This window comes from Cucurbita pepo, chromosome 7, assembly GCF_057944985.1.
Source record: "Cucurbita pepo subsp. pepo isolate OVF chromosome 7, ASM5794498v1, whole genome shotgun sequence".
Taxonomy (NCBI): domain Eukaryota; kingdom Viridiplantae; phylum Streptophyta; class Magnoliopsida; order Cucurbitales; family Cucurbitaceae; genus Cucurbita; species Cucurbita pepo.
Genome location: NC_141804.1, coordinates 8310496 through 8333454, shown reverse-complemented (window position 1 = coordinate 8333454; position 22959 = coordinate 8310496). Strand labels below are relative to the sequence as shown.

Below are 22959 nucleotides of genomic sequence, written 5' to 3'. Positions count from 1 at the left end.
TTACTAGGCCCATGGTGTTTTTGTTCGCCTCCCCAACCAATGTTGGGACATCACAATCCACCCCCCTTCGGGGGCCAGCGTCCTCACTCGCTGGCACTTGTTCCTTTCTCCAATCGATGTGGGATCGCCACCAAATCCACTCCCTTCGGGGCCATCGTCCTTACTGGCACACCGCCTCGTGTCTACCTCCCTTCGAGGAACAGCGAAAAAGCTGGTACATCGTTCGGTGTCTGGCTCTAATACCATTTGTAACGCCCCAGATCCACCGCTAGTAGATATTATCCTCTTCAGATTTTCTCCTTCGGACTACCCTCAAGGCTTTAAAACTGGTAAGGTTTCCACACTAGTTGTTTTCTCCATCCAACCAACCTTAGACATCACAAAATATATATTAGCTAGTTAAACATCATAATTTCCACACACAAAAAAAAAAAAAAAAAAAAAAAAAAATGAATTTTGAATTTTGAATTTCAATTGCCAATTAAAAAATGTAAAATAAATAAATATATAAATTTTATAAAATTTTATAAAATTTAAAACACTAATTTTAGTAAAATTTATAAAGTTTTAAAATGTAATATCTGATATATTAATTAGAAGAAATGGTCTCAACCAAAATTAAAAGAAATAAAGTTCCGACAAAAAAAAAAAAAAAAAAATCAAATCCAATAAAAGTGGAACTGTTTTTAGCTATAAAAAAAAATAAAATTATATTTTAGTCATTTTATTGTTTTTTTTTTCTTTTCGAAAAAAAAACAAAATTTAAAGATAATCGGTAAAGTATCATACATGATTTTCGTCCATATATTAATAATAATAATTTTTTAAAAATATTTTTGTTAATGTCCAAAATAAAATTTATAAATATTTTTATTAATTTAGCGTTAAAAATATATAGAAAATAATAAAAAAAAAAAATCTACGGAGGAGCAAGAGTGGCGTGAAGTCCACGTGGACGGCGACGATTGGAGGACATAAAAGTAAACAACCAAGTGAACGGGAAAGGGTATAACTGTCTGCCAGAGTGCGTGGCCGGACGTTTGAGGGAAGGAAATTTGTAAATCCCACCGGAGGTTCCGCCGTCAATGGGCATTAAATTCGAAATTCCACACATCAAATTCCCAATCATCTCTCATCAATTCTTCCTTTCATCTCTCTCTCTCTCTCTCTTGTTTTTTTTTTTTTTTTTTTTTTTTTCCTCTCTCTCTCTCTGTCTCTTGTGACTTCGCCGGAATGTGTTTGATTTGATTTCTTCACTCGATCGCCAAGTCCTTATGTATTTATCCAGAGGAACAAGAGACTAATCCAACACTTCGTGATTCTGTGAAGGAAAAAGAGAGAGGAGAGGGAGGGAAAGTGATGGATTCGCCAACGTCGGGAGGCGAAGGCGATTCAACAACTCGAATCGCGGCTCAATCTTCGGTGGTGGACTCGTTCAAGGGATGTGGATTCACGGGGATCAAAATCGACAAGGATGAGTTGCGGAAGCAGCTCCGGATGCCGCAATACCTTCGTTATGCTATGCGAGATTCCATTCGGCTTCAGGACCCTGGCGCCGGAGAGACCTGGTTGCCTGGTGCTAGATCTATCTCCGGATCCTCCGTTGTTCCAGAGATTAACGATGGTCCGCCTGATTCGCCGATGGTTGTGTTCATTAATCCCCGAAGTGGTGGTCGCCATGGTCCCTTGCTTAAGGAGAGGCTCCAGATGCTAATTAGCGAAGAACAGGTCCATACATTTCCGAAACTTTCCCCTCCCTCTCTTGCTTTTCAATTTTGTTTAATGCTGTTCAACGATGCGTGTTCATACAAACCTAGGATTTGTAAAATGTTGTTAATCAAAATTTGATTCGGAGAGTTGGATGTGTTGTTCTTGTTGAGATCAATAATGTCTAGTCAGTGATTGAAATCTCCATAGCTAATGGTTCTAAACGTTGGTCCATAATTTCTGTGAAGGTTTTTGACCTAACAGATGTGAAGCCCCATGAATTTGTCCGGTATGGATTGAGATGCCTCGAGTTATTGGCTGGGCTTGGTGATGCTTGTGCTAAAGAGATCCGTGAGAAGATGAGGGTCATGGTATGATTAAAGATCTGAAGCTATATGAATTTTGGTTATGGTGAAAAACTAACTGATTTATCCACAGGTTGCTGGAGGTGATGGCACTGTTGGTTGGGTTCTTGGTTGTCTTTTAGACCTCGAGAAAAGCGGGCGGCTGCCCGTTCCACCAGTAGGAATAATTCCTCTTGGTACTGGCAATGACTTATCTAGAACCTTTGGCTGGGTGAGTTCTCTTATTTCTCATGAAAATTCATATCATATTTACATATCTGATAATGTCATGAGCTGTAGGATTGAATGCTCGTTTCAGGGTGGTTCTTTTCCTTTTGCTTGGAAGTCAGCCATCAAAAGATCCCTTGACAGGGCAACCACTGGTCAGATTCGTAGATTGGATAGGTACTGTTTTTCTTCGTTTTAAGCATAAGTATGGCTTTGTGAGATCACACATTGGTTGGGGAGGAGAACGAAGCACCCTTTATAAGGGTGGCATTGTGAGGTCCCACATTGGTTGGGGAAGAGAACGAAGCACCCTTTCTAAGAGTGTTGAAACCTCTCCCTAGCAGAGGCGTATTAGTTTTAAAAACTTTGAGGGGCCTGACGTGTTTTAGTTTCAAAAGATTTGAGGGGAAGCCCGAAATGTAAAGTCGAAAGAGGACCATATTTGCTAGCGGTGGGCCTGGGCCGTTACAAATGGTATCAGAGCTAGACACCGAGCGATGTGCCAGCGAGGAGGTTGTTCCCCGAAGGGGGTAGACATGAGGCGGTGTGCCAGTAAGGATAAGGATAAGGATAAGGATGTTGGGCCTCGAAGGGGATGGATTTGGTGGTGGTCCCACGTCGATGGGAGAAAGGAACGAGTGCTAACGAGGACGCTGGGCCCTGAAGGGGGTGGATTGTGAGATCCCACGTCTTGGGTAGGAGAAGAAACACCCTTTATAAGGGTGTTGAAACCTCTCCCTAGCAGAAGCGTTTTAAAAATCTTGAGGGGAAGGCCAAAATAGAAAGCCCAAAAGACAATATCGGCTAGCGGTGGGCTTGGGCCGATACAGGTATGGTGTGTTGGTGATTGCGGGTTTAGGTTTGTAAATGTGAATGTTTTGGTAGTATAGTTCTCTGTAAATGCAGTGGCTAAGAGTGCTTGGTGCCTCTGCATAGTGAACGCATCAGTGAAACTAATTATGGCCCTTCATAAATCTGAATCTTGTGATGCAGTTGGCATGTTACTCTAGCAACCCCATCTACTAAAATCGTGAAATTACCACATTGCATGAAACCTACGGAAGTCCATGCTCTTGATGAGGTTTGTGCACTTTTTCAACTTTTTTTTAATACTTTCATAGTCTAGCTGAATGAAAACACTCTGGATGACACTGCCCTTTAATCGTTCATCCATTTTTCTTTTGATCATTCAACACTACCCTTTAATTTATCTCATCTTTCTTTCTGTCATCCCTTGTACATTTAGTGGTTAGCGAACAAGCAAAAATATAAGTGCTAATCTTTAAAATGCTGCATCTTTCTTTTCCAAATATCTTGTGACAACAAAGATTTGTATCTCAGAGGTAGAAGTGTTTTTTTTTTTTTTTTTTTTTTTTTTTTTTTTAAATTTATTTTTGTGGCCGCAGAGCTTGGAAATTGAGGAGTCATTGCCAGAGAAAGCCTACTTCCACGAAGGAGTATTTTATAATTACTTCAGCATAGGTATATTAGGCGTTTACATTTAAATAGCCAATGACACTCTCATGAATGATAAATACTGAAGAAACATTATTTACCTGAAAATTTGAAGTTAATTCTGCCATTTACGCAAGTGTCAATATAAAAGAGTATGTATGTTGAACTTGATTCTACGGTCAAAATCAAAGAGGTTAGTACGCAGATATTGGTTCTTTGTGAATATTGAAGAGGTTTTTAGGCAGACTAAATTTTAAGTAGTTGCAGTAAAAACTTTCTAGCTTCAAGCAATATTAGCTCAATTTTGTTTTTTTTGAAAGGATAATGTATGCTTTGACAAATTTGGTTGGAATTGAAATGCAGTATTGTACTAATGTGGTTTGCAAATCTAAATAAATGCACCTTGTGGATATATCTCTCTATCTCTCTCAGTCAAGGGAGTTAGCTTTAGATCGCAGGTGCAATTTTATTTGTTAGTTTAACAGGGGTGCATTTTGTTTATTTTCATATCGCATGGTTACAAAAAATGCAATCATTTAATGATCTTCATTTGATTGTTTGATCACTTGTTTGTAAGTAGGTTTTTTTATTTTGTTCATGCAGGAATGGATGCTCAAGTTGCTTATGGCTTCCACCAACTACGGGATGAAAAACCTTACCTCGCACAAGGTCCAATTTCTAACAAGGTTGGGCTTTGAACTTTAAAGTTATTTAGAAATTTGGAGTACTTTGCTGCAAGTTTCCTTTATTCACTTTATTTTATGAATTAAACCGACAAACAATTAATTTTGAATACTAATATAAAAACAAAGCCTTCTATATAGAATGAATGAGATCAACACATCCAAACTAGAACGAACGCAACATCTGTGGATACGAGGGTAGTAAAATCTTTGTGCATCGAAAGTATAAGGTGGAGTCTCCTGGAAAATCTGGAGGGATGTTGGTCCTTCATTCCTATGGGGTGAAAGGAAAATCAGGGTGGATGAGGTGAGGGAGGTTATTCTTTATCAATCAAAACTGAAAAAGCCTTTTGAGAATGCAAAATTGTGGTAACTCTGAAATTTTTTGGGGAATGATAATGCACCAGGACTTAAGTTGATCTCTTAAATATGTTCAATGGTTTTTATTGAAACGTAAGGATGAATTCAACTGATAGAGATCTCCTATTACAGCTGATTTATTCTGGCTATAGTTGTAGTCAGGGCTGGTTCTTCACGCCTTGCATTAGTGATCCGAGTTTAAGGTTAGATATTCTACACCGTTTGGGATTGTTGCTTTGTGATTTGGATATGAGTTTTTCAAATATAGAAAACAAGTAGGTTTGTATTTGCTAAACAGAGTTTCTAAGAAAATTTTCTGGTTGTAGGGGCCTTAAACACATCCTAAGGATGCATGTCAAAAAGGTCAATTGTTCCGATTGGGAGGAGGTTTTAATCCCCTCGAGGTATCATGCGCTCTTTGCTTGGCTTAACTTGCATTTGTAATGGTATTTTTGAGTTCATGCATCCAATATCGTATTGTTGTTGAAATAAACAGAATTTTGTGTATTCAACTGTTTCTTTGAAATGAATATGATAGTGATTAACAGGGGAAATGTTTTAGTATAGGAAATATGTAGCCAGGACCCATTTTGTTGGGATTAAAGTCTGTTTAAGTTTGAGTTTGAATTCGAAGGAAGGCGGTTTTCGCTCCCCAAATTTATCTTATTATTAGAGAAAGGGGAGACTAACAAGGTTTGGAACCCTACTCCCCAATCCATATATCAATCTTGTATGCAAGTTGGTGCAGCGCTTTCGCTTTAAATCAATCTCGTTCATCTAGTCTGCTCGGTCAAATCAGCTCTCTTGCCTGAATGGTTTTTGCTTTAGGCATTTAACTTGAATTATTTTGTGCAGCGTAAGATCTCTGGTTGCGTTGAATCTCAACAACTATGGTAGTGGGAGACATCCATGGGGAAATCTTACGCCAGAGTACATGGAAAGGGTACATTTCTCTTTACATGATGAAACGTTTCGTATCTGCACATATCACCCAGATTTCTAATTGTTTTTTTTAACTGGATTCTAGCCCAATTACATTTGACAGGATATAATTTCTGTTTATTGCACTAGTTTTGGCAATTTGCTTATAGCTTGGCCATTTTTATTGCGATTCCTAAGGAACAGGAGTTATCTAGTCTCTCTTGCTGCTGTAAATGAATACCCAAACCTTTCTCGTCCAAGCCCACCATTAGCAGATATTATCCTTTTTGGGCTTTCCCTTTTAGGGTTCCCCTCAAGATTTTTAAAACACGCTAGGGGGAGATTTCCACACCCGTATAAAGGGTGTGTCGTTCTCCTCCCCAACCGATGTGGGATCTCACAATCCACCGAGGCTCAGTGTCCTCGTTGGCACTCGTTCCTTTTTTTAATCGATGTGAGACCCACACCAAATCCACCCCCCTTCGGGGCTCAGCGTCCTCGCTGACACTTGTTCCTTTCTCCAATCGATGTGAGACCCCCACCAAATCCACCCCTCTTCGGGGCCCAGTGCTCTTGCTAACACATCGCCTCATGTCCACCCCCTTCGAGACTCAGCCTCCTCGCTGGCAAATCGCCTGGTGTCTGACTCTAATACCATTTCTAACGGCCCAAGCCCACCGCTAGCAGATATTGTCATCTTTGGACTTTCCCTTTCGGGGTTACCCTCAAGATTTTTTAAAACAACTCTTTTCTTCTCATTTACGTTAGAAACATTTCATTATAATTTCAGAGAGGATTTGTCGAGGCACATGTTGATGATGGGCTTCTAGAAGTGTTTGGCCTAAAGCAAGGATGGCATGCATCACTTGTTATGGGAGAGGTCATCTCAGCCAAACACATAGTTCAGGTAATGAAATTGTGTTTGATTCATTCATCAAATTGCTACAAATTGAAAAACGTTGGTAAAAATTGTGGGGTTGCAGGCCGCAGCAATTCGGTTTGAACTTCGAGGTGGAGAATGGAAACACGCATTTCTGCAGATGGATGGAGAGCCATGGAAGCAACCCATGAGCAGAGAATGTTTGACTTATGTTGAAATCAAAAGGGTACCTTCCCAATCACTTATGATCAATGGAGAATAATTTCACCTCCATTCTTCATCCCCTACTGCTCATTCATTCCTTTTAGGATTAACCATTAATGTAAAGCCATCTGTCCGTCCGTCCGTCCGTCCACCGTCATCTTCTCCGACTGTAAATTTTAATATTATTCTTTTTTCTCTCTAAAATTTCTTATAGAGCGAATGTTATACTTAAAAATACTTTTTCTTAAAAGTAAGTTTAAATTCATTATAAATGTCATATACGTATCGTTCTTAGTTTTCAGGTTTGTGTTTAACCCATCTTTGAAGTGTTGTGTTCGAGTTCTTGAATATCTAATAAGTTCCTCCACCACAAAACAACTTGTAGTTGTTATGATGACTATCTTTCCAAAAATATGGTTTAGAAAACACTCATTTGGAAAGATCCAATGCACATAGAATTCCCTTGAACTAAATAATCCCCACCATTTTGTATACTTAATTCATTTCTTGTACTCATTTCCTTCTAGTTCTAGTGGTTCTTTAGGTTTGTTCATCAATTCGAACACATTTTAGTGAATAAGACATAAATTACCATTCTAAAGGTTAATAGTTCGGTCTCATCATTGCAATTGTTGAATGAAAAAAGATTAGGTTTTACATCCATTTGAATATAGCTTAGTGATATAGCTTAGTGAATAAGATATCAATTATCGTTCATTCTATGTAGCTTAGTGAATAAGATATCAATTATCGTTCATTCTATGTAGCTTAGTGAATAAGATATCAATTATCGTTCATTCTATGTAGCTTAGTGAATAAGATATCAATTATCGTTCATTCTATGTAGCTTAGTGAATAAGATATCAATTATCGTTCATTTTATGTAGCTTAGTGAATAAGATATCAATTATCGTTCTAAAGGCGGTTGAACTAAAAAAAAAATAAAAATTAGGTTTGTACGTTAATTTGAGCGTAGGTCAATGAATAAGACATCAATTACTATTCTAAAGGTCGATAGTTTGGTTTGAACATAACTCACCATTCTAAAGGTCGATAGTTTGGTTTGAACGTAACTCAGTAAATAAGACATCAATGACCATTCTAAAGGTCAATATTTTGGTCTCATCATTGCCATTCTAAAGATCAATAGTTTGGTCTCATCATTGCAATTGTTGAACTAAAAAAGATCAGGTTTGTACGTCAATTCAAATGCAGCTATGTGAATAAAACATTAATTACCATTCTAAAGGTTCGGTCTAAGGAGAGTTGGGATTATTTATCTTATATGTATTTTTTGTAGAATAGTATAGGATATCTATCGTGTGGCTCCCCATTACCATTTTAAAGGTCGATAGTTCGATTACTATCATTCATACTTTTATCTATTTGATCCTTTAAAATGTATCGATATCGATTGATAGTTCGGTCTCTATCATTGCAATACTTTTTCTTCCAACAAAAAGCTTTGGAAACAAACAACAAACTCACATACCTAAGATAAGAAGAACAGCCATGGCTGCAGCCAGCAGAGAATCTTTTATCACCATGGAGACACCCTCACCCACCACGCTGTGGCATACGCCGGTGCCGTACTTATTCGGCGCCCTCGCCGCCGTTTCAAGTCTTATTGCCATTGCCCTCTTGATCATTGCCTGCTCATATTGCTGGAACGTTTCTGCATCTGTATTGAACGGCCACGCCGGTGCTGCTCGAGCCGCCGACATGGAGTCTGCTCATGGCAAGGGCGGAGATGGCCGGAATCCGCCGCCACCCACGGTGTTTCAGGACAAGATGTTGGTAATAATGGCGGGAGAAGTTAACCCAAGTTTCATAGCCACTCCCATGTCGCTGGGTTTAGATTGTAGTAAAGTTACGTGCAGCCGTGAAATGAAGGCCACGGCGGCGGAGCATGGTGGTGCTGATCAGTTGCAGATGGGTCTCACAAGCTCGTTGTTTTCTTTGGGGTAAATATGTAATTTAATCCATGTTTTTCCCTTGATTGTTGATCTTTGAATCCTATTTGTATGTTGATTTTTATTTTCATTAAATTGTTGAAAGAACTTATGTGCAAATATAAAGTATTTTTCACGTTTTTTTTCGGTCGTTTAGTTTAATAATCGTGAAACGGGAGGGTTCCAATTTTTGTCCCCGATTAAAAGTACACACCAGCTACGCTCGGGTTAATAGAGATTTTGAACTTCTATTCCCTAGAGAGTGAGTTACGCCCGGGTTGAATTTCGTTTTGTATTTCTCAAAAAAGTGATTCAGTTGATGAGATTTAGTATGATACTTATGAGATCGATGAGACTGATGTTCTAATCTTTCTTTTTGAAACGTATTGATTTGTTCCATAAATGAGACCTCCACCCCGTATCATGTTGTTATTGGAAGCAGCACCTCATATTTCTTCTCGAGAATCTCGTGATTGTTCTAAAGAAACTAAAAAGAGATTCTTTAATAAAAAATAATCCGTGGGATACTTTCTTTTCAATGGCTTCTGAAATCCTCTACTGTTCTTCTCCACCACCACTGCTGACTTTGACGCTGTAGGGGTAGTCGCCATGACTGCGACATGCGGAGTCGATTGATTACTCTTCGGCCCCACCCTTTTGACCTCCAAATCACCCTTCACCATACTCTTACCTACAACCTCACCTTCTCCAACAAAATCAGTTTTCTTTAGCCAACATAGTCTCTCTCATTTTCTTCCCAATCAACCCTTCATCCTTCACAGAAACCCTAATCTTAGGATCCTTATCAGCGTTCTCTTCGAAAATATACGGAATCTTGATAAGCACATCGACCTTTTGCAGAGATTTACCTTTGGAATTTGGGAGCCGCACTGACCTCTTCGTCAACCAAGTCGCCGCCACCCTTCTAGCCAAAATTGGCTCCTTCGCCCATTGTGGCGACTCTTCCGGCTTCAACATTGTCTTTATCCCTTGCTCTTGGTTTCCCCTTCTACTTGGGTTAGACATATTCTCACCGGAGTCAAGGCAACATCGTCGTTGAGTGAGAATCCCTCTTCATGGGTTAAGACATATTCTCACCGAAGCCAAAGCAGCATCACCGCTGAGCAACGATCTCTTTGCAGTTTTCGATGGCTAAGAAAGTGTTTATCTACGCCTCTTCCGAACCAGGTTGTTGACATCTTCACAAAAAATCTCTCGGCATCTCTTTGAATTTTTCAGATCCAAGCTTCACGATCGTTCAAATCCGACGCTCAGCTTGTGGAGGGTGTTAAGGATATTTAGTACTAAATTATAGTTTACCATATATATCATATTTGATATTTTATTATAAGACTGTCTTTCCACAAGTATCTTTTCATTTATTACTATTTTCATATACTGGATTTATTTGATTATAAATACCGAACTTTCTCACACCATTTACTTGTGGTGAAACGCTTAGTTATAAAATTTAACACCGAGTTGTTTAGCTCGAAAGATATTTATACCTTCCCTTTAAATTGCTGGTTTGAATCTCCATCCCGACATGGAACGTGGAAGTTTAAAGAAAACGCCCACTTTGGATTTAACAAAGGAATTATGGCATTGCCTTTCTCCCTGCATCTCAAAATATGTTTGGAAAAAGATATGGCACAGTGGGGAAATTTGGTAGGGAGAAATTTAAGGTTCATATAGTCCATACTAAAAAAGAGAAGCAATCAAGTGGGATTAGGCAATCACACTCACACTATTCTAATTTTTACTTTTTCTTAACATAGACATTATTTAAATTATGTTTTTTACTTAAATTATGTTTTTACTTTTTCCTTAGGTTGATTCGAGTTCAACTCGTTATTTTGAAATCTCACCTTGTCTAGGTAGTGTAGTTGGTTATCAAGCTAGTCTTACACACTAGAGGTCCCCAGCCCAAACTTGGGCTCAGACATTTTTAAAATTATGAAACAACATTTTCACGGTTGATTCGAGTTCAAATCGTTATTTTGATTTCTCAGCTTGTTTGGGTGGTGTAGTTGGTTATCACGCTAGTCTCACACACTAGAGGTCCCTAGTTCAAACCTGGGCTCAAACATTTTTAAAATTATGTTTTTACTTTTTCGTTGTTAATCAAATTATGTTTTTACTTTTTCGTTGTTAATCAAATTGTTATTTTAAAATCTCAGTTTGTCTAGGTGGTGTAGTTGGTTATCATGCTAGTCTCACACACTAGAGGTTTTTTCGTTGTTAATCAAATTGTTATTTTAAAATCTCAGTTTGTCTAGGTGGTGTAGTTGGTTATCATGCTAGTCTCACACACTAGAGGTCCCTAGTTGTTCAAACTTGGGCTTAGACATTTTTAAAATTGTGTTTTTACTTTTTCCTGAACAACGTTTTGACTGTTGATTCGAGTTCAACTTGGGCTTAAGACATTTTTAAAATTATGTTTTTATCTGGGTGGTGTAGTTTGTTATCACGCTAGTCTCAAACACTAGAGGTTCCCAATTAGAACACTAGAGGTCCCCAGTTAGAACCTGAGCTCAGACATTTTAAAATTATGTTTTTACTTTTTCCTTAACAAAATTATGTTTTTACTTTCACTGTTGATTCGACTTCAAATCGTTATTTTGGTTTCTCAGCTTGTCTGGGTGGTGTAGTTGGTTATCACGCTAGTCTCACACACTAGAGGTCCCCGTATTTTCACTGTTGATTCGACTTCAAATCGTTATTTTGGTTTCTCAGCTTGTCTGGGTGGTGTAGTTTGTTATCACGCTAGTCTCAAACACTAGAGGTTCCCAATTAGAACACTAGAGGTCCCCAGTTAGAACCTGAGCTCAGACATTTTAAAATTATGTTTTTACTTTTTCCTTAACAAAATTATGTTTTTACTTTCACTGTTGATTCGACTTCAAATCGTTATTTTGGTTTCTCAGCTTGTCTGGGTGGTGTAGTTGGTTATCACGCTAGTCTCACACACTAGAGGTCCCCGTATTTTCACTGTTGATTCGACTTCAAATCGTTATTTTGGTTTCTCAGCTTGTCTGGGTGGTGTAGTTTGTTATCACGCTAGTCTCAAACACTAGAGGTTCCCAATTAGAACACTAGAGGTCCCCAGTTAGAACCTGAGCTCAGACATTTTCAAATTATGTTTTTACTTTTTCCTTAACAAAATTATGTTTTTACTTTCACTGTTGATTCGACTTCAAATCGTTATTTTGGTTTCTTAGCTTGTCTAGGTGGTGTACTTGGTTATCACGCTAGTCTCACACACTAGAGGTCCCCAGTTCGAACCTGGGCTCAGACATTTTTAAAATTATGTTTTTACTTTTTCCTGAACAACGTTTTCACTGTTGATTCGAGTTCAAATCGTTATTTTGGTTTCTGAGCTTGTCTAGGTGGTGTAGTTGGTTATCACGCAAGTCTCACACACTACAGGTCCCTAGTTTGAACCTCGGCTCAGACATTTTTAAAATTATGTTTTTACTTTTTCCTGAACAACGTTTTCACTGTTGATTCGAATTCAAATCATTATTTTGGTTTCTGAGCTTGTCTGGGTGGTGTAGTTGGTTATCACGCTAGTCTCACACACTAGAGGTCCCCAGTTCGAACCTGGGCTCAGACATTTTTAAAATTATGTTTTTAGTTTTTCCTGAACAACGTTTTCACTGTTGATTCGAGTTCAAATCGTTATTTTGGTTTCTGAGCTTGTCTGGGTGGTGTAGTTGGTTATCACGCTAGTCTCACACACTAGAGGTCCCCAGTTCGAACCTGGGCTCAGACATTTTTAAAATTATGTTTTTACTTTTTCATGAACAACGTTTTCACTGTTGATTCGAGTTCAATTCGTTATTTTGGTTTCTGAGCTTGTCTAGGTGGTGTAGTTGGTTATCACGCAAGTCTCACACACTACAGGTCCCTAGTTTGAATCTCGGCTCAGACATTTTTAAAATTATGTTTTTACTTTTTCCTGAACAACGTTTTCACTGTTGATTCGAGTTCAAATCATTATTTTGGTTTCTGAGCTTGTCTTGGTGGTGTAGTTGGTTATCACGCTAGTCTCACACACTACAAGTCCCTAGTTTGAACTTGGGCTCAGACATTTTTAAAATTATGTTTTTACTTTTTCCTGAACAACGTTTTCACTGTTGATTCGAGTTCAAATCGTTATTTTGGTTTCTGAGCTTGTCTTGGTGGTGTAGTTGGTTATCACGCTTCTCATACACTAGAGGTCCTCATTTCGAACTTGGGCTCAGACATTTTTAAAATTATGTTTTTACTTTTTCCTGAACAACGTTTTCACTGTTGATTCGAGTTCAAATCATTTTTTTGGTTTCTGAGCTTGTCTGGGTGGTGTAGTTGGTTATCACGCTAGTCTCACACACTAGAGGTCCCCAGTTCGAACCTGGGCTCAGACATTTTTAAAATTATGTTTTTACTTTTTTCCTGAACAACGTTTTCACTGTTGATTCGAGTTCAAATCGTTATTTTGGTTTCTGAGCTTGTCTAGGTGGTGTAGTTGGTTATCACGCAAGTCTCACACACTACAGGTCCCTAGTTTGAACCTCGGCTCAGACATTTTTAAAATTATGTTTTTACTTTTTCCTGAACAACGTTTTCACTGTTGATTCGAGTTCAAATCATTATTTTGGTTTCTGAGCTTGTCTTGGTGGTGTAGTTGGTTATCACGCTAGTCTCACACACTACAAGTCCCTAGTTTGAACTTGGGCTCAGACATTTTTAAAATTATGTTTTTACTTTTTCCTGAACAACGTTTTCACTGTTGATTCGAGTTCAAATCGTTATTTTGGTTTCTGAGCTTGTCTTGGTGGTGTAGTTGGTTATCATGCTAGTCTCACACACTACAGGTCCCTAGTTTGAACGTGGGCTCAGACATTTTTAAAATTATGTTTTTACTTTTTCCTGAACAACGTTTTCACTGTTGATTCGAATTCAAATCATTATTTTGGTTTTTGAGCTTGTCTGGGTGGTGTAGTTGGTTATCACGCTGGTCTCACACACTAGAGGTCCCCAGTTTGAACCTCGGCTCAGACATTTTTAAAATTATGTTTTTACTTTTTCCTGAACAACGTTTTCACTCTTGATTCGAGTTCAAATCATTATTTTGGTTTCTGAGCTTGTCTGGGTGGTGTAGTTGGTTATCACGCTAGTCTCACACACTAGAGGTCCCCAGTTCGAACCTGGGCTCGGACATTTTTAAAATTATGTTTTTACTTTTTCCTGAACAACGTTTTCACTGTTGATTCGAGTTCAAATCGTTATTTTGGTTTCTGAGCTTGTCTAGGTGGTGTAGTTGGTTATCACGCAAGTCTCACACACTACAGGTCCCTAGTTTGAACCTCGGCTCAGACATTTTTAAAATTATGTTTTTACTTTTTCCTGAACAACGTTTTCACTGTTGATTCGAGTTCAAATCATTATTTTGGTTTCTGAGCTTGTCTGGGTGGTGTAGTTGGTTATCACGCTAGTCTCACACACTAGAGGTCCCCAGTTCGAACCTGGGCTCAGACATTTTTAAAATTATGTTTTTAGTTTTTTCTGAACAACGTTTTCACTGTTGATTCGAGTTCAAATCGTTATTTTGGTTTCTGAGCTTGTCTGGGTGGTGTAGTTGGTTATCACGCTAGTCTCACACACTAGAGGTCCCCAGTTCGAACCTGGGCTCAGACATTTTTAAAATTATGTTTTTACTTTTTCATGAACAACGTTTTCACTGTTGATTCGAGTTCAAATCGTTATTTTGGTTTCTGAGCTTGTCTAGGTGGTGTAGTTGGTTATCACGCAAGTCTCACACACTACAGGTCCCTAGTTTGAACCTCGGCTCAGACATTTTTAAAATTATGTTTTTACTTTTTCCTGAACAACGTTTTCACTGTTGATTCGAGTTCAAATCATTATTTTGGTTTCTGAGCTTGTCTTGGTGGTGTAGTTGGTTATCACGCTAGTCTCACACACTACAAGTCCCTAGTTTGAACTTGGGCTCAGACATTTTTAAAATTATGTTTTTACCTTTTCCTGAACAACGTTTTCACTGTTGATTCGAGTTCAAATCGTTATTTTGGTTTCTGAGCTTGTCTTGGTGGTGTAGTTGGTTATCATGCTAGTCTCACACACTACAGGTCCCTAGTTTGAACGTGGGCTCAGACATTTTTAAAATTATGTTTTTACTTTTTCCTGAACAACGTTTTCACTGTTGATTCGAATTCAAATCATTATTTTGGTTTTTGAGCTTGTCTGGGTGGTGTAGTTGGTTATCACGCTAGTCTCACACACTAGAGGTCCCCAGTTCGAACCTGGGCTCAAACATTTTTAAAATTATGTTTTTACTTTTTCCTGAAAAACGTTTTCACTGTTGATTCGAGTTCAAATTCTTATTTTGGTTTCTGAGCTTGTCTTGGTGGTGTAGTTGGTTATCACGCTAGTCTCACACACTAGAGGTCTCCAGTTCAAACCTTGGCTCAGACATTTTTAAAATTATGTTTTTACTTTTTCCTGAACAACGTTTTCACTGTTGATTCGAGTTCAAATCATTATTTTGGTTTCTGAGCTTGTTTGGGTGGTGTAGTTGGTTATCACGCTAGTCTCACACACTAGAGGTCCCCAGTTCTAACCTGGGCTCAGACATTTTTAAAATTATGTTTTTACTTTTTCCTGAACAACGTTTTCACTGTTGATTCGAGTTCAAATCGTTATTTTGGTTTCTGAGCTTGTCTAGGTGGTGTAGTTGGTTATCACGCAAGTCTCACACACTACAGGTCCCTAGTTTGAACCTCGGCTCAGACATTTTTAAAATTATGTTTTTACTTTTTCCTGAACAACGTTTTCACTGTTGATTCGAATTCAAATCATTATTTTGGTTTTTGAGCTTGTCTGGGTGGTGTAGTTTGTTATCACGCTAGTCTCACACACTAGAGGTCCCCAGTTCGAACCTGGGCTCAAACATTTTTAAAATTATGTTTTTACTTTTTCCTGAAAAACGATTTCACTGTTGATTCGAGTTCAAATCGTTATTTTGGTTTCTGAGCTTGTCTTGGTGGTGTAGTTGGTTATCACGCTTCTCATACACTAGAGGTCCTCATTTCGAACTTGGGCTCAGACATTTTTAAAATTATGTTTTTACTTTTTCCTGAACAACGTTTTCACTGTTGATTCGAGTTCAAATCGTTATTTTGGTTTCTGAGCTTGTCTAGGTGGTGTAGTTGGTTATCACGCAAGTCTCACACACTACAGGTCCCTAGTTTGAACCTCGGCTCAGACATTTTTAAAATTATGTTTTTACTTTTTCCTGAACAACGTTTTCACTGTTGATTCGAATTCAAATCATTATTTTGGTTTTTGAGCTTGTCTGGGTGGTGTAGTTTGTTATCACGCTAGTCTCACACACTAGAGGTCCCCAGTTCGAACCTGGGCTCAAACATTTTTAAAATTATGTTTTTACTTTTTCCTGAAAAACGTTTTCACTGTTGATTCGAGTTCAAATCGTTATTTTGGTTTCTGAGCTTGTCTTGGTGGTGTAGTTGGTTATCACGCTTCTCATACACTAGAGGTCCTCATTTCGAACTTGGGCTCAGACATTTTTAAAATTATGTTTTTACTTTTTCCTGAACAACGTTTTCACTGTTGATTCGAGTTCAAATCATTTTTTTGGTTTCTGAGCTTGTCTGGGTGGTGTAGTTGGTTATCACGCTAGTCTCACACACTAGAGGTCCCCAGTTCGAACCTGGGCTCAGACATTTTTAAAATTATGTTTTTACTTTTTCCTTAAAAACGTTTTCACTTTTGATTCGAGTTCAAATCGTTATTTTGGTTTTTGAGCTTGTCTTAGTGGTGTAGTTGGTTATCACGCAAGTCTCACACACTACAGGTCCCTAGTTTGAACCTCGACTCAGACATTTTTTAAAATTATGTTTTTACTTTTTCCTGAACAACGTTTTCACTGTTGATTCGAGTCCAAATCATTATTTTGGTTTCTGAGCTTGTCTGGGTGGTGTAGTTGGTTATCACGCTAGTCTCACACACTAGAGGTCTCCAGTTTGAACTGAAAAACGTTTTCACTGTTGATTCGAGTTCAAATCGTTATTTTGGTTTCTGAGCTTGTCTGGGTGGTGTAGTTGGTTATCACGCTTCTCATACACTAGAGGTCCTCATTTCGAACTTGGGCTCAGACATTTTTAAAATTATGTTTTTACTTTTTCCTGAACAACGTTTTCACTGTTGATTCGAGTTCAAATCATTATTTTGGTTTCTGAGCTTGTCTAGGTGGTGTAGTCGGTTATCACGCTAGTCTCACACACTAGAGGTCCCCAGTTCGAACCTGGGCTCAGACATTTTTAAAATTATGTTTTTACTTTTTCCTGAAAAACGTTTTCACTTTTGATTCGAGTTCAAATCGTTATTTTGGTTTTTGAGCTTGTCTTGGTGGTGTAGTTGGTTATCACGCAAGTCTCACACACTACAGGTCCCTAGTTTGAACCTCGGCTCAGACATTTTTAAAATTATGTTTTTACTTTTTCCTGAACAACGTTTTCACTATTGATTCGAGTTCAAATCATTATTTTAGTTTCTGAGCTTGTCTTGGTGGTGTAGTTGGTTATCACGCTAGTCTCACACACTACAAGTCCCTAGTTTGAACTTGGGCTCAGACATTTTTAAAATTATGTTTTTACTTTTTCCTGAACAACGTTTTCACTGTTGATTCGAGTTCAAATCGTTATTTTGGTTTTTGAGCTTGTCTTGGTGGTGTAGTTGGTTATCATGCTAGTCTCACACACTACAGGTCCCTAGTTTGAACGTGGGCTCAGACATTTTTAAAATTATGTTTTTACTTTTTCCTGAACAACGTTTTCACTGTTGATTCGAATTCAAATCATTATTTTGGTTTTTGAGCTTGTCTGGGTGGTGTAGTTGGTTATCACGCTAGTCTCACACACTAGAGGTCCCCAGTTCGAACCTGGGCTCAAACATTTTTAAAATTATGTTTTTACTTTTTCCTGAAAAACGTTTTCACTGTTGATTCGAGTTCAAATTCTTATTTTGGTTTCTGAGCTTGTCTTGGTGGTGTAGTTGGTTATCACGCTAGTCTCACACACTAGAGGTCTCCAGTTCAAACCTTGGCTCAGACATTTTTAAAATTATGTTTTTACTTTTTCCTGAACAACGTTTTCACTGTTGATTCGAGTTCAAATCATTATTTTGGTTTCTGAGCTTGTTTGGGTGGTGTAGTTGGTTATCACGCTAGTCTCACACACTAGAGGTCCCCAGTTCGAACCTGGGCTCAGACATTTTTAAAATTATGTTTTTACTTTTTCCTGAACAACGTTTTCACTACTGATTCGAGTTCAAATCGTTATTTTTGTTTCTGAGCTTGTCTTGGTGGTGTAGTTGGTTATCACGCTAGTCTCACACACTACAGGTCCCTAGTTTGAACCTGGGCTCAGACATTTTTAAAATTATGTTTTTACTTTTTCCTGAACAACGTTTTCACTGTTGATTCGAGTTCAAATCGTTATTTTGGTTTCTGAGCTTGTCTTGGTGGTGTAGTTAGTTATCATGCTAGTCTCACACACTACAGGTCCCTAGTTTGAACGTGGGCTCAGACATTTTTAAAATTATGTTTTTACTTTTTCCTTAACAACGTTTTCAATGTTGATTCGACTTCAAATCATTATTTTGGTTTCTGAGCTTTTCTGGGTGCTGTAGTTGGTTATCACGCTAGTCTCACAGACTAGAGGTCCCCAGTTCGAACCTGGGCTCAGACATTTTTAAAATTATGTTTTTACTTTTTCCTGAACAACGTTTTCACTGTTGATTCGAGTTCAAATCGTTATTTTGGTTTCTGAGCTTGTCTTGGTGGTGTAGTTGGTTATCACGCAAGTCTCACACACTACAGGTCCCTAGTTTAAACCTCGGCTCAGACATTTTTAAAATTATGTTTTTACTTTTTCCTGAACAACGTTTTCACTGTTGATTCGAGTTCAAATCATTATTTTAGTTTCTGAGCTTGTCTGGGTGGTGTAGTTGGTTATCACGCTAGTCTCACACACTAGAGGTCCCCAGTTCGAACCTGGGCTCAGACATTTTTAAAATTATGTTTTTACTTTTTCATGAACAACGTTTTCACTGTTGATTCGAGTTCAAATCGTTATTTTGGTTTCTGAGCTTGTCTAGGTGGTGTAGTTGGTTATCACGCAAGTCTCACACACTACAGGTCCCTAGTTTGAATCTCGGCTCAGACATTTTTAAAATTATGTTTTTACTTTTTCCTGAACAACGTTTTCACTGTTGATTCGAGTTCAAATCATTATTTTGGTTTCTGAGCTTGTCTTGGTGGTGTAGTTGGTTATCACGCTAGTCTCACACACTACAAGTCCCTAGTTTGAACTTGGGCTCAGACATTTTTAAAATTATGTTTTTACTTTTTCCTGAACAACGTTTTCACTGTTGATTCGAGTTCAAATCGTTATTTTGGTTTCTGAGCTTGTCTTGGTGGTGTAGTTGGTTATCATGCTAGTCTCACACACTACAGGTCCCTAGTTTGAACGTGGGCTCAGACATTTTTAAAATTATGTTTTTACTTTTTCCTGAACAACGTTTTCACTGTTGATTCGAATTCAAATCATTATTTTGGTTTTTGAGCTTGTCTGGGTGGTGTAGTTGGTTATCACGCTAGTCTCACACACTAGAGGTCCCCAGTTCGAACCTGGGCTCAAACATTTTTAAAATTATGTTTTTACTTTTTCCTGAAAAACGTTTTCACTGTTGATTCGAGTTCAAATTCTTATTTTGGTTTCTGAGCTTGTCTTGGTGGTGTAGTTGGTTATCACGCTAGTCTCACACACTAGAGGTCTCCAGTTCAAACCTTGGCTCAGACATTTTTAAAATTATGTTTTTACTTTTTCCTGAACAACGTTTTCACTGTTGATTCGAGTTCAAATCATTATTTTGGTTTCTGAGCTTGTTTGGGTGGTGTAGTTGGTTATCACGCTAGTCTCACACACTAGAGGTCCCCAGTTCTAACCTGGGCTCAGACATTTTTAAAATTATGTTTTTACTTTTTCCTGAACAACGTTTTCACTGTTGATTCGAGTTCAAATCGTTATTTTGGTTTCTGAGCTTGTCTAGGTGGTGTAGTTGGTTATCACGCAAGTCTCACACACTACAGGTCCCTAGTTTGAACCTCGGCTCAGACATTTTTAAAATTATGTTTTTACTTTTTCCTGAACAACGTTTTCACTGTTGATTCGAATTCAAATCATTATTTTGGTTTTTGAGCTTGTCTGGGTGGTGTAGTTTGTTATCACGCTAGTCTCACACACTAGAGGTCCCCAGTTCGAACCTGGGCTCAAACATTTTTAAAATTATGTTTTTACTTTTTCCTGAAAAACGTTTTCACTGTTGATTCGAGTTCAAATCGTTATTTTGGTTTCTGAGCTTGTCTTGGTGGTGTAGTTGGTTATCACGCTTCTCATACACTAGAGGTCCTCATTTCGAACTTGGGCTCAGACATTTTTAAAATTATGTTTTTACTTTTTCCTGAACAACGTTTTCACTGTTGATTCGAGTTCAAATCGTTATTTTGGTTTCTGAGCTTGTCTAGGTGGTGTAGTTGGTTATCACGCAAGTCTCACACACTACAGGTCCCTAGTTTGAACCTCGGCTCAGACATTTTTAAAATTATGTTTTTACTTTTTCCTGAACAACGTTTTCACTGTTGATTCGAATTCAAATCATTATTTTGGTTTTTGAGCTTGTCTGGGTGGTGTAGTTTGTTATCACGCTAGTCTCACACACTAGAGGTCCCCAGTTCGAACCTGGGCTCAAACATTTTTAAAATTATGTTTTTACTTTTTCCTGAAAAACGTTTTCACTGTTGATTCGAGTTCAAATCGTTATTTTGGTTTCTGAGCTTGTCTTGGTGGTGTAGTTGGTTATCACGCTTCTCATACACTAGAGGTCCTCATTTCGAACTTGGGCTCAGACATTTTTAAAATTATGTTTTTACTTTTTCCTGAACAACGTTTTCACTGTTGATTCGAGTTCAAATCGTTATTTTGGTTTTTGAGCTTGTCTTAGTGGTGTAGTTGGTTATCACGCAAGTCTCACACACTACAGGTCCCTAGTTTGAACCTGGGCTCAGACATTTTTAAAATTATGTTTTTACTTTTTCCTTAAAAACGTTTTCACTTTTGATTCGAGTTCAAATCGTTATTTTGGTTTTTGAGCTTGTCTTAGTGGTGTAGTTGGTTATCACGCAAGTCTCACACACTACAGGTCCCTAGTTTGAACCTCGACTCAGACATTTTTTAAAATTATGTTTTTACTTTTTCCTGAACAACGTTTTCACTGTTGATTCGAGTCCAAATCATTATTTTGGTTTCTGAGCTTGTCTGGGTGGTGTAGTTGGTTATCACGCTAGTCTCACACACTAGAGGTCTCCAGTTTGAACTGAAAAACGTTTTCACTGTTGATTCGAGTTCAAATCGTTATTTTGGTTTCTGAGCTTGTCTGGGTGGTGTAGTTGGTTATCACGCTTCTCATACACTAGAGGTCCTCATTTCGAACTTGGGCTCAGACATTTTTAAAATTATGTTTTTACTTTTTCCTGAACAACGTTTTCACTGTTGATTCGAGTTCAAATCATTATTTTGGTTTCTGAGCTTGTCTAGGTGGTGTAGTCGGTTATCACGCTAGTCTCACACACTAGAGGTCCCCAGTTCGAACCTGGGCTCAGACATTTTTAAAATTATGTTTTTACTTTTTCCTGAAAAACGTTTTCACTTTTGATTCGAGTTCAAATCGTTATTTTGGTTTTTGAGCTTGTCTTGGTGGTGTAGTTGGTTATCACGCAAGTCTCACACACTACAGGTCCCTAGTTTGAACCTCGGCTCAGACATTTTTAAAATTATGTTTTTACTTTTTCCTGAACAACGTTTTCACTATTGATTCGAGTTCAAATCATTATTTTAGTTTCTGAGCTTGTCTTGGTGGTGTAGTTGGTTATCACGCTAGTCTCACACACTACAAGTCCCTAGTTTGAACTTGGGCTCAGACATTTTTAAAATTATGTTTTTACTTTTTCCTGAACAACGTTTTCACTGTTGATTCGAGTTCAAATCGTTATTTTGGTTTCTGAGCTTGTCTTGGTGGTGTAGTTGGTTATCATGCTAGTCTCACACACTACAGGTCCCTAGTTTGAACGTGGGCTCAGACATTTTTAAAATTATGTTTTTACTTTTTCCTGAACAACGTTTTCACTGTTGATTCGAATTCAAATCATTATTTTGGTTTTTGAGCTTGTCTGGGTGGTGTAGTTGGTTATCACGCTAGTCTCACACACTAGAGGTCCCCAGTTCGAACCTGGGCTCAAACATTTTTAAAATTATGTTTTTACTTTTTCCTGAAAAACGTTTTCACTGTTGATTCGAGTTCAAATTCTTATTTTGGTTTCTGAGCTTGTCTTGGTGGTGTAGTTGGTTATCACGCTAGTCTCACACACTAGAGGTCTCCAGTTCAAACCTTGGCTCAGACATTTTTAAAATTATGTTTTTACTTTTTCCTGAACAACGTTTTCACTGTTGATTCGAGTTCAAATCATTATTTTGGTTTCTGAGCTTGTTTGGGTTGTGTAGTTGGTTATCACGCTAGTCTCACACACTAGAGGTCCCCAGTTCGAACCTGGGCTCAGACATTTTTAAAATTATGTTTTTACTTTTTCCTGAACAACGTTTTCACTACTGATTCGAGTTCAAATCGTTATTTTTGTTTCTGAGCTTGTCTTGGTGGTGTAGTTGGTTATCACGCTAGTCTCACACACTACAGGTCCCTAGTTTGAACCTGGGCTCAGACATTTTTAAAATTATGTTTTTACTTTTTCCTGAACAACGTTTTCACTGTTGATTCGAGTTCAAATCGTTATTTTGGTTTCTGAGCTTGTCTTGGTGGTGTAGTTAGTTATCATGCTAGTCTCACACACTACAGGTCCCTAGTTTGAACGTGGGCTCAGACATTTTTAAAATTATGTTTTTACTTTTTCCTTAACAACGTTTTCAATGTTGATTCGACTTCAAATCATTATTTTGGTTTCTGAGCTTTTCTGGGTGCTGTAGTTGGTTATCACGCTAGTCTCACAGACTAGAGGTCCCCAGTTCGAACCTGGGCTCAGACATTTTTAAAATTATGTTTTTACTTTTTCCTGAACAACGTTTTCACTGTTG

The 22959-nt window shown here is 38.1% G+C and overlaps 2 protein-coding genes and 16 non-coding genes across 18 annotated transcripts; all 18 read left to right on the top strand.

The window, feature by feature from the left end:
• Positions 1–1036: 1036 nt before the first annotated feature.
• LOC111799130 (diacylglycerol kinase 7) lies at positions 1037–7083 on the top strand. Its single transcript, XM_023682539.2, has 12 exons — positions 1037–1728; positions 1956–2078; positions 2146–2283; positions 2371–2456; positions 3273–3360; positions 3686–3761; positions 4338–4420; positions 4910–4980; positions 5104–5181; positions 5633–5720; positions 6489–6605; positions 6682–7083. Exons 1-12 carry the CDS (start codon positions 1360–1362, stop codon positions 6838–6840), a joined length of 1476 nt encoding a protein of 491 aa, XP_023538307.1. The 5' UTR covers positions 1037–1359; the 3' UTR covers positions 6841–7083.
• A 1143-nt stretch (positions 7084–8226) lies between these two features.
• LOC111798843 (protein GLUTAMINE DUMPER 5-like) lies at positions 8227–8870 on the top strand. Its single transcript, XM_023682188.2, has one exon. It carries the CDS (start codon positions 8295–8297, stop codon positions 8748–8750), a length of 456 nt encoding a protein of 151 aa, XP_023537956.2. The 5' UTR covers positions 8227–8294; the 3' UTR covers positions 8751–8870.
• Positions 8871–10749: 1879 nt separating this feature from the next.
• On the top strand, positions 10750–10823 carry TRNAV-CAC (transfer RNA valine (anticodon CAC)). Its single transcript has one exon. It is a non-coding gene; the product is annotated as a tRNA-Val (tRNA).
• A 1453-nt stretch (positions 10824–12276) lies between these two features.
• Positions 12277–12350, top strand: TRNAV-CAC (transfer RNA valine (anticodon CAC)). The gene has a single exon. It is a non-coding gene; the product is annotated as a tRNA-Val (tRNA).
• An 85-nt stretch (positions 12351–12435) lies between these two features.
• TRNAV-CAC (transfer RNA valine (anticodon CAC)) lies at positions 12436–12509 on the top strand. Its single transcript has one exon. It is a non-coding gene; the product is annotated as a tRNA-Val (tRNA).
• Positions 12510–13069: 560 nt separating this feature from the next.
• Positions 13070–13143, top strand: TRNAV-CAC (transfer RNA valine (anticodon CAC)). The gene has a single exon. It is a non-coding gene; the product is annotated as a tRNA-Val (tRNA).
• A 722-nt stretch (positions 13144–13865) lies between these two features.
• On the top strand, positions 13866–13939 carry TRNAV-CAC (transfer RNA valine (anticodon CAC)). The gene has a single exon. It is a non-coding gene; the product is annotated as a tRNA-Val (tRNA).
• Positions 13940–14183: 244 nt separating this feature from the next.
• TRNAV-CAC (transfer RNA valine (anticodon CAC)) lies at positions 14184–14257 on the top strand. The gene has a single exon. It is a non-coding gene; the product is annotated as a tRNA-Val (tRNA).
• An 85-nt stretch (positions 14258–14342) lies between these two features.
• On the top strand, positions 14343–14416 carry TRNAV-CAC (transfer RNA valine (anticodon CAC)). Its single transcript has one exon. It is a non-coding gene; the product is annotated as a tRNA-Val (tRNA).
• Positions 14417–14978: 562 nt separating this feature from the next.
• TRNAV-CAC (transfer RNA valine (anticodon CAC)) lies at positions 14979–15052 on the top strand. Its single transcript has one exon. It is a non-coding gene; the product is annotated as a tRNA-Val (tRNA).
• Positions 15053–16405: 1353 nt separating this feature from the next.
• On the top strand, positions 16406–16479 carry TRNAV-CAC (transfer RNA valine (anticodon CAC)). The gene has a single exon. It is a non-coding gene; the product is annotated as a tRNA-Val (tRNA).
• Positions 16480–16999: 520 nt separating this feature from the next.
• Positions 17000–17073, top strand: TRNAV-CAC (transfer RNA valine (anticodon CAC)). Its single transcript has one exon. It is a non-coding gene; the product is annotated as a tRNA-Val (tRNA).
• A 562-nt stretch (positions 17074–17635) lies between these two features.
• On the top strand, positions 17636–17709 carry TRNAV-CAC (transfer RNA valine (anticodon CAC)). Its single transcript has one exon. It is a non-coding gene; the product is annotated as a tRNA-Val (tRNA).
• Positions 17710–17953: 244 nt separating this feature from the next.
• On the top strand, positions 17954–18027 carry TRNAV-CAC (transfer RNA valine (anticodon CAC)). The gene has a single exon. It is a non-coding gene; the product is annotated as a tRNA-Val (tRNA).
• Positions 18028–18748: 721 nt separating this feature from the next.
• On the top strand, positions 18749–18822 carry TRNAV-CAC (transfer RNA valine (anticodon CAC)). Its single transcript has one exon. It is a non-coding gene; the product is annotated as a tRNA-Val (tRNA).
• Positions 18823–19384: 562 nt separating this feature from the next.
• TRNAV-CAC (transfer RNA valine (anticodon CAC)) lies at positions 19385–19458 on the top strand. The gene has a single exon. It is a non-coding gene; the product is annotated as a tRNA-Val (tRNA).
• A 1947-nt stretch (positions 19459–21405) lies between these two features.
• On the top strand, positions 21406–21479 carry TRNAV-CAC (transfer RNA valine (anticodon CAC)). Its single transcript has one exon. It is a non-coding gene; the product is annotated as a tRNA-Val (tRNA).
• Positions 21480–22041: 562 nt separating this feature from the next.
• On the top strand, positions 22042–22115 carry TRNAV-CAC (transfer RNA valine (anticodon CAC)). Its single transcript has one exon. It is a non-coding gene; the product is annotated as a tRNA-Val (tRNA).
• The last annotated feature ends 844 nt before the right edge of the window (positions 22116–22959 follow it).